The sequence below is a fragment of the Octopus bimaculoides genome, chromosome 4 (assembly GCF_046866305.1).
Source record: "Octopus bimaculoides isolate indiv1 chromosome 4, ASM4686630v1, whole genome shotgun sequence".
NCBI lineage: Eukaryota > Metazoa > Mollusca > Cephalopoda > Octopoda > Octopodidae > Octopus > Octopus bimaculoides.
In genome coordinates, this window is record NC_142931.1 from 146,841,810 (window position 1) to 146,854,309 (window position 12,500).

The 12,500-nt window shown below is 36.5% G+C and overlaps 2 protein-coding genes across 3 annotated transcripts in view; one reads left to right on the plus strand and one right to left on the minus strand.

Annotated features, from left to right (window-relative positions):
• Positions 1-12,500, minus strand: part of LOC106878761 (uncharacterized) — a 145,346-nt gene that overhangs the window by 103,307 nt on the left and 29,539 nt on the right. The gene's annotated exons all lie outside the window — the stretch shown is intronic.
• Positions 1-12,500, plus strand: part of LOC106878762 (monocarboxylate transporter 13) — a 44,991-nt gene that overhangs the window by 30,450 nt on the left and 2,041 nt on the right. The window contains exons 3-5 of the mRNA XM_014928086.3: positions 4,573-4,810; positions 7,223-7,366; positions 11,089-11,940. Coding sequence (XP_014783572.1) covers positions 4,603-4,810; positions 7,223-7,366; positions 11,089-11,940 — 1,204 coding nt within the window. The 5' untranslated portion in view covers positions 4,573-4,602. The remainder of the gene's footprint in view (positions 1-4,572; positions 4,811-7,222; positions 7,367-11,088; positions 11,941-12,500) is intronic.

A 12,500-nucleotide genomic window follows, 5' to 3' on the forward strand; every position in this document is an offset into this window, starting at 1 on the left:
TGATATACCCTCCAGCTTTCATCAGGTATCTTGGGGAAATTTCAAACCTGGGTTCTCATTCCTAAAGTACTTTTCGATATTATTATCATTATTATTATTATTATTATTATTATTATTATTATTATATGCCACGGGCATACAGTGTAGTGGTTAAGAGTGCGGGCTACTAACCCCGAGATTCCGATTTCGATTCTAGGCAGTGACCTGAATAATAATAATAATGATAATAATAATAATAATAACAACAACAACAGCAACAAAAACAACAACAACAACAAAAATAACAACAACAACAACAACAACAACAACAACAACAACAACATTGCAAAATACCTGAAGAATGAGAACCCAGGTTCGAAATTTCCCCAAGTCACTTGATGAAGGCTGGAGGGTATATCAACTGAAACGTTGTGTTAACAACAAACAAGGCGAGGACAAATATCCGTCAAATGTAAATAATGTAAATAATGTACATAATTCCTCATCTCTTAAATATAGAACTGGAAGAGCTGGTTATATCGAATAAATGTGGTCGGGTCATAATTGTGTTTCCTTTACAATTGCATTGCAATGCTCAGACCTGAGATATAACAATGTTTTGCTTTGGCAAAATTCAAAAGAGGAATTTTGGGGCATCCTGTATACATGTGTGTTTGTGTGTGTGTGTGTGTGTGTGTGTGTGTGTGTGTGTGTGTGTGATTGTTACCTCTCCCATCCCACCGCTTGACAACCAGTGTTGGTTTGTTTATGTCTTTGTAACTTAGTTTGGCAATAAGTACCAGATTTAAGGAGTTCATAGGGTTGGTTTATTCAACTAAAACCCCTCATGGCCGCAGTCCAATGACTGAAACAAAAGATAAAAGACAAAACATGCATACACATGTACACACACACACACACACACACACACTGAAAAGTGATAATACATACAAACACTCACATTGAACATATTCATAGATGCAAAGCTATGTGCACACACACACACACATATAGAAACACATAAACACATACTTAACCAAGCATATATAAAATATGTGCACACATGCACACACACACAGACACGCACACACACACACACACACACACACAAATTATATTCGCAACAATGATCCATTGATTAAAAATCAATATGATTTGTTTGAAAAGGAAACATTTCCTGTTGTTGATATATTTTGGAAAATATACAGTATGTGTGTGTGTGTGTGTGTGTGTGTGTGTGTATGAGACCCTGTGTATGTATGTATGTATGTGTTTGACTGTGTGTGTGACTGTGTGTATGTATGTGTGTGTGACTGTGTGTATGTATGTGTGTGTGACTGTGTGTATGTATGTGTGTGTAACTGTGTACGTATGTATGTATGTATGTATGTATGTATGTATGTATGCGTATAGGCTCAGGTGTGGCTGTGTGGTAAGAAGCTTGCAAAGCTTGCTTCCCAATTACATGATTCCAGATTTAGTCTGACCGTGTGGCACTTTGGCCAAATGGCTTCTACGAGGGTGGGAGGAAAAGTTTAGGAGGAGAAGGGAGTGTTAGTCTTTACAATTTAAGGGAAGTAAAACACAGCGATTTTTGGTGATTTGTTGTACTTGAGAAGATATGTCAAGCCGTGGTCAGTGCTGGTGGCATTTAAAAGGCACCAATGCTGGTGACATGTAAAAGGTACCCACTACACTCTTGGAGTGGTTGATGTTGGGAAGGGCATCTAGCCACAAAAACCAAACCAAATGAAACTGCAGCCTATCAGTTCCAGTTAAGCTATCTAACCTATGCACCAGCAGGGAAAACGGATGTTAAATGATGCCGATGATGGCGATGATGATGAAGATGCTAATGCCGATGATGATGATGATGTTAACGATGACAATGATGATGATGATATATATATATATATATATATATAAATATGTTGGCACATACACACACACACACACACATACATACCTATACATATTCATACCTGAACATATTCATAGATGCAAAGCCATGTGCACACATGCACATACGATTATGGACAGGACGTATATAATATACATGCGTAAGATACTGGAATATCCCAAGATTTTGGCAGCATCATGTTTGAATGTGTATACATATGTTTATATATACATATACATACATGTGTATATATATACATATATATACATGTGCATATATATATATATCTATACACACACACACACACACACGTATGTACATACATACATATATACATATACACACACCCACATGATTCTGAAGATATCCTCCACCATTTACATTGGAACTAATTACTATTCATATCCTGGTTTTGGTCTACGTCATAATTAAATTGCAAGTTTGGTGCATGACTATATTAGATGCTAACTGGGGTAGCGTATCAGTTGGTGCTTATATACACCCACCTAAATATAGCCACCAACATCACTATACAAACCTACAGACACACGTTTACATCATACATGGCTACATACAGACACATCAGAAACATATACCTTCATACATACACCTACACACACACACACAGATATATATATATATATACGCACAACAATGTCATATTGATCAGAAATCGCTGTGATTTGTTTGAAAAGGAAACACTTCCTGCTTTTGATATAGTTTGAAAAATGATCTGGTTGGTGTATTTATATAAATAGATTAGCTAAAACATACATGCTCTCACAAAACACACACTTGCACATGCATACACACATATACATTCTGAAACAATTACACACACACACACACACACACATGTACATACTTACATTAGTGTTTGAATGTATTTCTGAAATCATACTATAGCAATGTCTATTTATATAATGTAGAATATATATATGTACATATATAGATACACACACAGTATATATATATATATATATATATATATATATACACATAAATGCACACACATATATTGTATGTATATGTTTGTGTCGATATGTGTATGTGCGTGTGTGTATTTGAGTTTGATGAGTTGCCTACACAGCTAAGCACTTTATAAGTGCTAAGCTAATGGTCACTCTCTGACCAGCCATAACAAACAACCTTCTAAATATATATATATAAATATATATATATAAATATATGCATATATATATGTATATATATATATATATATATATATATATATATATATATATATATATATATATATATATATATATATATATATATATATATAAAACCTTCTTCTGGGAAGGAATACGCAACCATGTTGGACCACTGGATCAAGTGCATCAAAAAAGAAGGAGGGTATATAGAAAAATGACGTACTTGTTTGTCCCCTGCTTTTGTGTAAATATATTGACAAAACAAGAGTGCGTATAATTTTTGACCCTCCCTCACATATATATATATATATATATATATATATATATATATTTTAGAAGGGTGCTGAAAAGTTCCTGGCTTTGGGTAAAAGAAAATACAGGGGGATCGGTTAATTATGATTTTATTCAACATATTCCGCTCTTAGATCCACACACTTATTGCAGTGATCCTTCAGTTTTTCTAAGCCCTGTGAAAGAACTTGGAAGGTTTGGCCTCCAACCAAGCCTTTCATGATACCCTTAAAGCCAGGAACTTTTCAGCACCCACTTATAAGTATACCTCAGTGTTATATCTCTTGTTCTATTTCCACCCCTATTACTCTGACCCACTCTGCTACAATATGAGTAACCATGTAATTTCCCTACACCATGAAACTTGATCTGTTCTGTCCCCTCCTTTCATAATTTAATCCTTCATCCCACAGAATAAAGTCCCCTACCTCCCTCCCTCCCTACTGTGGCCCCATTCAAGCAAAGGGAATCTTAGTCTTGCAGGCTGCTGCATGGTAACCTCACTAGCGCTGGTGTGACAAAAACAAGGCACCCACCACATGTTGTAGAGTAGTAGATTATCAGAAAGGACATCCAGCCCCAGAAACCAAAGCAGATATTTGACCACAATGCTGTCCTCACACCGATCAGAATCCTGTCAAACCATCAACCCATGCCAACATAGAAATTGGACATTGACAGATGGTCAATTACATGATTGTTATAAATGAATGTCATTCTAACAAGAATCCTTATTATTATTATTATAATTATTATTATTATTATTATTATTATTATTATTATTATTCAGTAGTTTTATTTTTATAACGTGCTTTCACTTCACTACCGAGCGCAGCTCTGTGCGCCTTGGGTATGTGCTGTGGTTTGCTGTGGTGCTCTTATGTTTACTGTATTGAAAGTGTTTTGTGTAGAATGTGTGCAGTACCCAGTAGTGCAATTTTCTGTATGTTATATATATTTTTTATTATTATTATTATTATTATTATTATTATTATTATTATTATTATTATTATTATATATACACATATATACAACACACTTCCTTCAGTTTCCCTGGCCTAGAGTAGAAGACATTTGCTCAACATGCCACACAGTGGGACTGAACTCAAGGTCATGTGGTTGGGAAGCAAACTCTTACCACACAGCCACCCCAGTAATAATAATAATTATAATGATAACGATGACGATGACAATGATGATGCTAATAATTACATTGAAGAAGAAAGTAAAAGGAATGTCTGTGTTTAGTTTCAGGTGTACCCCATCAACGGAACCAGTATGTTTGGAGCGAAACCCTTCTATGGCAATGAGGAAAACAAATGGGGATGGCTGTTGGTGATGGCAGCATTCTTCAACCAAATGATTGCTGTTGGTGGAGGATTTTCTCTTGGGATTTACCATTTGGAATTTAGAAAATATTTCCAAGGAACCTCAGCTGAAGTGTCTCTTGTCAGTTCTATTTGCATTGGAAGTCTCATGGGTGCCGGTAAGTGACATCTACACAACTATTCCTCTCTTTCCTTCCTTCCTTCCTTCCTTCCTTCTTTCCTTCTTTCTGTCTTTCTTTCTTTCCTTCTTTCTTTCTTCACTTCTTTCTTTCCTTCTTTCTGTCTTTCCTTCCTTCCTTCCTTCCTTCCTTCCTTCTTTTTCTTTCCTTCTTTCTTTCTTTCCTTCTTTTTCTTTCCTCCCTTCCTTCTTTTTTCTTTCTTTCCTTCCTTCCTTCCTTCTTTCTTTCTTTCTTTCTTTCTTTCTTTCTTTCTTTCTTTCTTCACTTCTTTCTTTCCTTCTTTCTGTCTTTCCTTCCTTCCTTCCTTCCTTCTTTTTCTTTCCTTCTTTCTTTCTTTCCTTCTTTTTCTTTCCTCCCTTCCTTCTTTTTTCTTTCTTTCCTTCCTTCTTTCTTTCTTTCTTTCTTTCTTTCAGTTTTTCATTCTTTCTGTCCTTCTTTCTTTGTTCCTTCTTGTGAATCAAGAAAATATATAATCAATTCAGCTACCTGCATCTAGGTGCCACGTAAAATCCAGATACCACCTAAAATGCATCAGTGATGGTGCCATATAAGAAGCACTGGCAATGGTGCCATGTGAAAAGCACCCAGTACACTGTGTAAAGTGGTTGGCATTAGGAAGGGCATCCAGCTGTAGAAACCAAGCTTAAATAGACTGTAGAACACTTGGTGTGGCCCCTGGCCTTGCCAGCTCCTGTCAAGCTGTCCAACCCATGCCAGCATGAAAAACAGACGCTAAATCATGATGATGATGTGCACTTCACTATTGTGCTTGGTACATCTAGTTGCTAGTAGATACTATCTGAAGATATAGTTCAATATTGTACTTAGTACATTCAACTACAAATAGGTATCCTGTGGAGGCACAGTTCACCACAGTAATCATTGAGAGCACTGTATATTTGGTGAGTGTTCAGATCTTCCTCAAATCTCCGAGTGCAAATCTTTCTCTGTGATACAATATGAATACCAGTGATACTCTAGGGTACTTTCCAGTTAGTTTAGAGTTTGTACCAAGTGATTATTGCTTTAAAGTTGCAGGTACTTGAGAAGCTTGCTGAGCCATGGCATATGAAGGAATTTGGTAAGATGGCGAGCTAGCAGAAGCATTTTGGTGCCAATGGCATTTTATCTGTCTTTATGTTCTGAGTTCAAATTTGACAGATGGAAGCTGAAAGAAACCCAGTGTGTGTGTGTGTGTGTGTGTGTGTATGATCAAATGGATTCCAAAGATGCTGGTATTGGTCTCCATTGGCAAGACATATGTTATTTAGTAAAACTGGTAAAAGGAATTGAGTGAACTTGCAGTGGAGAGTGGAAAACGTGACATTTCAGACACAGTCCTTCAGGGAAAAGTTGAAAGGAGGAAGTTTCTGTCCTTTCAACTTTTCCACTGCTCATGGCAAGTACACTGTAATTATTTTGTTGATTTCCCCATATGTGGCGTGTGTGTGTGTGTGTGAATATCTACCATCATCACTAAGATAGAGATATAGGTGGTGATGTTACTGTTTTGTGACTGGGCTGCAACTTGTGACAGATGTTGACATTTCCTGGCACCAGATGAGTCTGCAAGCTTTACACTTTCAAATTCCTCAGGAATATAAAGAAAAAAATCTCTTTTTTGGAAAACAGGTAAAGGTTAGGAACAGCAAGAGCATCTGGCTGTGAAAGTTCTGTCTCAAATACCCACTCCATGTAAACCATGCTAGCATGGAGAAAGAGACACTGAATGAATAAATGGATCATAGCTTTGAAAACAAAGATAATTAATCTTCAGTTGCAGGCATGGCTGTGTGGTAAGAAGTTTGCTTATCAACCACGTGATCCTGGGTTCAGTTCCACTGTGTAACACCTTTGGAAAGTATCTTCTACTGTAGCCTCAGAATGATAAAAGTCTGGCAAGTGGAATTGGTCAAGAGAAACTGAAAGAAACTCATCGTATATGTGTGTGTGTGTGTGTGCGTGTGTGTAACTGTGTGTCTGTGTTTTTCCCATACTACTGCTTAATAACCAGTGTTGGTTTGTTTATGTCCACATTATATAGCAGTTTGGGAAAAAAAAAGATTGATAGAATGAGAACCAGGCTTAAAAAAAATTAAGTCTGGGGTGTTTCAATTCATCTGACTAAAATTCTTCAATTCATGGCTGCAGTCAAATGAGTGAAACAAATAAAAAATAAGAGAAAAAAGAGAAAACTCCAATATCCCCCCCACCCCACCATCAAAGCGGAATATTTACTGGTAGAAAAAAAAAACATAAAAAAGACAAAAAAATAAATAGATAAAGCATGAAATAAACAAAATCAATCAAAAAAAAAAAAGGAAATTCTTGTTTTATTCTTTTATCTGATTTCATTTTTATCCTAAAATAGTTCTGAATTAACATTGGCAGGTCCTATTGTTAGCTATTTGGTTACCAAATTTGATTCCGGTCTTGTGACAATACTTGGAGCCATTCTTTCCACTGCCAGTATGATTGGAGCAATATTTTGTGAAAAATTAATATTGCTCTACATAACATTTGGATTCTTGACAGGTGAGGCCATTATTTTACTATTTATTTTTATGTTATGTTTGGTTTTTGTCTTATTTTTATCCCTTTTGCTTCCTTTCACTGCTGTTGTTGTTGGTGGTGTTATAACCAGCACAATGTCCTGAATTTACTTGTAAACCCCAATTATGAATAATACATTACAAACTATATTTTGCTTATATAGGTAGGAGGACATCAAATGAACTGGTACTTAATTAAGTATGAATGACTGCAGCTCTTCAGAGAACAGTGGTCAACACTATTGTTTATTCACTGTTGCTATTGTTGTTTTGCCATCGCTATTGTGAGGCACTTATCGATTCTTCAGCAGACAGGAAACAAATATGATAAACAAAGAAATATCTGCCAAACTGAAGACATCTTATAAAAATTAACACTTTAAACATGGCTGTCATTGAAACAATAACAAAAAAAGCACAAAAGCAAAACCACCGCAGTTGTTTCCTTGTCTCAGTGCAAACATCTGTACTCAATATCAGTCGGAGTTTTAACAAAAGAATATATATAACTGTTTTTTTGTTATCACTTCCTGTCGGATGTCTCGTGGTGATTTAACATCCTGTTGTTTTAATGTTTTAAAGATTCGTTTTGTAATGGTGACTTTGATATGAATCATTTCACCATCCATTTTAACAAAAGCAGAAAAACAAAAAAAAACAGAAATATGTTCATAATAATTCATAATTGTTTCACGATAACCATTGTAATCGTAAAAACAGTACATGCTCGGTTGTATCTTCATGCAAATTTATCATTTTGCACTAATTTTATCAATCCCTATTCTTTGTCAAACAGCTAAGTTGCCATTATATCTGTATATGTGTGTGCCCATATTGTATATATGTGTATGTGCATGTATGTTTGTGTGTGTGAATACATATATGCATGTGTGTGTGTGTGTGTGTGTGTGTATTTATATATATATACATACATACATACACACATACATACATACATACATATACAAACACACACACACACACACACACACACACACACACACATATATATGGATGGATGGATGTATAAGGTCCTGGGAGAGTAGAAGTATAGGGTGTTTCCACTGCAGCCCTCAACCTGAGATTTAAGCTATCAACACTGTCGGATTCCAGCACAATGTAAGAACTCACCATTGATGCAGGTCTGCGGAGGTGCCACTCCAATGTTTAAAATTGCAAATGTTACATAAATTTTCACTTGGAACTTTTGTGTGACCTGGTGTTGAAAGCAGAGTTGGTACAGAAACAATTGTAACGGACAGATGTGTTCAAGTATCTCTTTGTCTTCTTATTCAGATTACACACACACACACACACGCACACACACACACACACACACACACACACGCACACACACACACGCACACACACACGTAATGTATTATAATTGAAAGATTGATACTTCCTGTTACTCTAAGTTTCATGTTTCTTATAATCCACCTGATTACTGAAATTTGGAACCTTTTTATTTAAGAATACTCTACATCCATGTATTGAATCCTGTACTTCATTATTCTTCAATAAACCAAGGAATTACTCACATGTAATTCTTCAACTTAACTTGTCCATTATTCTGGCTAATTCTTGGAGATTTTGAAAACATAGCATCTTGGAAATCTATAAGTTTGTTTCTGAAATATTCTTTAGTGGCGTCAACTCGCCTTTCAATAGATTCTGTTCATCACATTCCATAGGTTGTGGAGATTCTATAAAGCTGTCAACATCCTTTATCTCCATCTCAGAATCACCATAAAAGAACTGCTAATCATTCTGATAAACATTTTCAATGTCAAACAAGAGGAGAAAGTCTTTGATAGTGTAATATAGAAGAAGAAAGGTGGCAGCATTATTGGTGGTGGTGGTGGTGGTGATGGTATTGTGATGGTAGTGGTAGTGGTGGACCTGATAGTGGTAATGGTGGTGGTGGTGATGGTAGTGGTAGTGGTGGTGGTGGTACTTGAGGCAGACGGGTGGGTGGGGGCAGTGATGATGGTAGTGGTGATGATAGTAATGTGAAGCATTATATTAATAATGCCTCATCATCATCATCACAGTCATCATCACCCAACCACCACCACCAACACCACCACCACCACCACCATCATCTTCAGCATCACAATCATCAGCATGCTCATTACTGTTCGCAACAGTAGCAGTAGTAGGAGTGTCAGTGGTGGTAGTAGTAGTAGTAGTAGTAGTAGTAGTAGTAGTAGGCAAAGGAGGGGGAGGAGGAATTTAGTTGTTGTTAATGTTGTAGTTGTAGTTGTTGTTGCAATTCAAATAAGTTATCCTGCACTAGTTGACAGCTGCACCAATAAAAAGAAGAAAGCAAAGCTTTATAGTCACCATAGCTTCACACATACATACATACATATGTACATATATATGTATATATATATATATATATATATATAGCATATTTACACATACAACTCTATAGAAATTTATATATATGTGCGTATATATAAATATATATATAGATATACATCTACATATGCACTTGTAAATATATACACATGTAAATACAAACACACGCATACACACACACACATATATGTATATATATATATATACATACACACACAGTTATATATACATACATAAATATGTATACAGACATATATATTACACATATACACATACAGGTGTGCGTGGATGTAAATCTGTAATATCATCATTTTTATGGATATAAATGAGTGTGTGTGTGTGTGTGTGTGTGTGTGTGTGTGTGTGTGTGTGTGTGTGTGTATGTGTAAACCTATGCAATAGACATACAAACATGTTAAATTTACTTATTCTTCTCAGCAGTTTGAAAATATGATGAAACACTTAATCAATTCTCGTCCCTTTTTGGGGTCTCATTAGGGCTATCTATACCTCCACCCCTTGACCAATCCCAGAGAAACAAGCAGTCAATCTGTTTTCATGCAGATATACACACATCTAGACAGATTTATGTACACACATCTATACAATCTCTTTACACATCCGTATATTGGTTTATAGACATACATCTAGAAACACTTTTATGCACAGGTCTCTATATATGCATCTTCATACACAGCTATACACATGTGCCAATATTCACATATATATGTATGCATGTACATCTCTGTATACACATGCATATGCATACATTTATATATGCACTCCTTGTATGCTGTTGCCATTCTTTTGTAAGAAAATAATCAAGTATGCATACACACCTGCATACAAATACACCTCACCATCCTCATCTCTACAACCACCACAATCATCATCATCACCATTCCCCACCACCACCACCACCACCACCATCATCATAATCATAAGAATAATTTTTATGTGCCTGTTTTCCATGCTGGCATGAGTTGAGTGAGACTTGTTGGGGCAGTCTTCTTAATCCAGATGTCCTTCCAAATGCTAACTCCCTTTCTTTCTCACCTTCAATATTTCCTTCTTCCGCTGCAGTATTTCTTCCACTAATTTCTCTTCCTCTTTTCATTTTTCTTTTCTTTCTCTCTTCTATTCTTCACTTCTCTGTCCCCTTTTTCCTCTCATCTTCATTCTCTGCCTTTTCCTCCTTGCATTTTACCTTTTTTTTTTTTGTCCCCTTTCTTTTCTCCTTCTTCTCTAAATATTTCAACCTTCTCCACCTCCACGACCCCCCCCTTCTCCCCCCCCCCCCCACCGGTCACTAAAAACCTCTCGTCCTCTATTTTCCAGGTTTTGGTCTCTGTATGTCTTACCTGCCGTCCACAATCCTTGTCGGTCTCTACTTCAAGCAGTACTGCAGTTTGGCCACAGGCATGATCTCAATCGGCATCGGTCTTGGAGAACTGGTGTTTCCATTTCTTTACACATACATCATCAATGTTTTCACATGGAAGGGCTCACTCTTCATCCTCGCTGGTATATTCCTCAACATGTGCATGCCGGCATTTTTGATCCGTCCTCTTTCGAATTATGAGGAGAAATTTACACCAGAACCCATGGAAATCGTGAAAAAGGACTTTTCAGAATTGAACAAAGAACTGCAGACAATCATCATCCCAGACACACACACCACAAATGAACAACCAAAAAGTCTGCGACTATTCGGAAACATAAAATTTTCTGTATATTTTCTCAATATATTACTATGGAATGCCGGTACGATTATCTTGTATTTCCAAGGTCTTGAGTTTCTTCAAGATGAAATTGGATATAACAAAGAGACAATTAGTTCCATAATGTCTGCCGTTGGTATAGGTAATGTATTTGGCAGTTTATTTGGTGGCATTCTTGGGAATGTTTCATGTTGTGACAAAGTCATCATTTATGCTATATTCCATCTGGTTAATGGGTTATCAGCAATATTATTTGTTTATGTAAATCGGTACAAAACTTTTATATTCCTAGCAATCATATTTGGGCTGACGCTGGGTGGAATCCTAGGGATTATGTATGTGATTGCTGTAGAATTGGTTTCCCATAAATCGTCAAGTATTGAGAAAGTCAGAGCTGATTGGACTACTGTTGCAGGATATGTAATGCTAGCCAATGGAATTGGATGTTTCCTTGGGCCACCGTTTGGAGGTAAGTAAATACAACATATCATAACTACACACATAAACGATATACTGTGAAGGTATGTAGCCTAGGGGTTGCACTCACAGTCAAAAAATTAGGGTTTCGGTTTCTGCATTGGGCAATGCATTGTGTTCTTCAACAAAATACTTTGTTTCGTGTTGCTTCAATCTACTCAACTGTAAAATGAGTTTCAGCAATAACTGGGAAGTTAACCCCATGGTGGACTGGGTTCCTATCCAGGAGGGAACATTGTAATTTCAGTCATTTATATAAAATGAGAACCAGGTGAAGCTCTGCTCATGTGAGTGCTATGGCTCAGGACAGGACTAAGCTACCCTGCACTGACCAATAACTTCTGATTGGTCAGCTGTGGTTGATGTGGGGGTAATCAGAACATATCTGAGCTGTCAACTGCTGGTGTTTAATCCTCAAGTTTAGTCAAGGGTTTACTAGAAAAGAAAGAAGACCAGAGAAGGTATTTATTACACAGGTGTAAGCGCATGACTGCATGATTGCGTAGTTTACTTCATGATCACAGGGTTCTGAGTTCAAACTCAATTCATGGC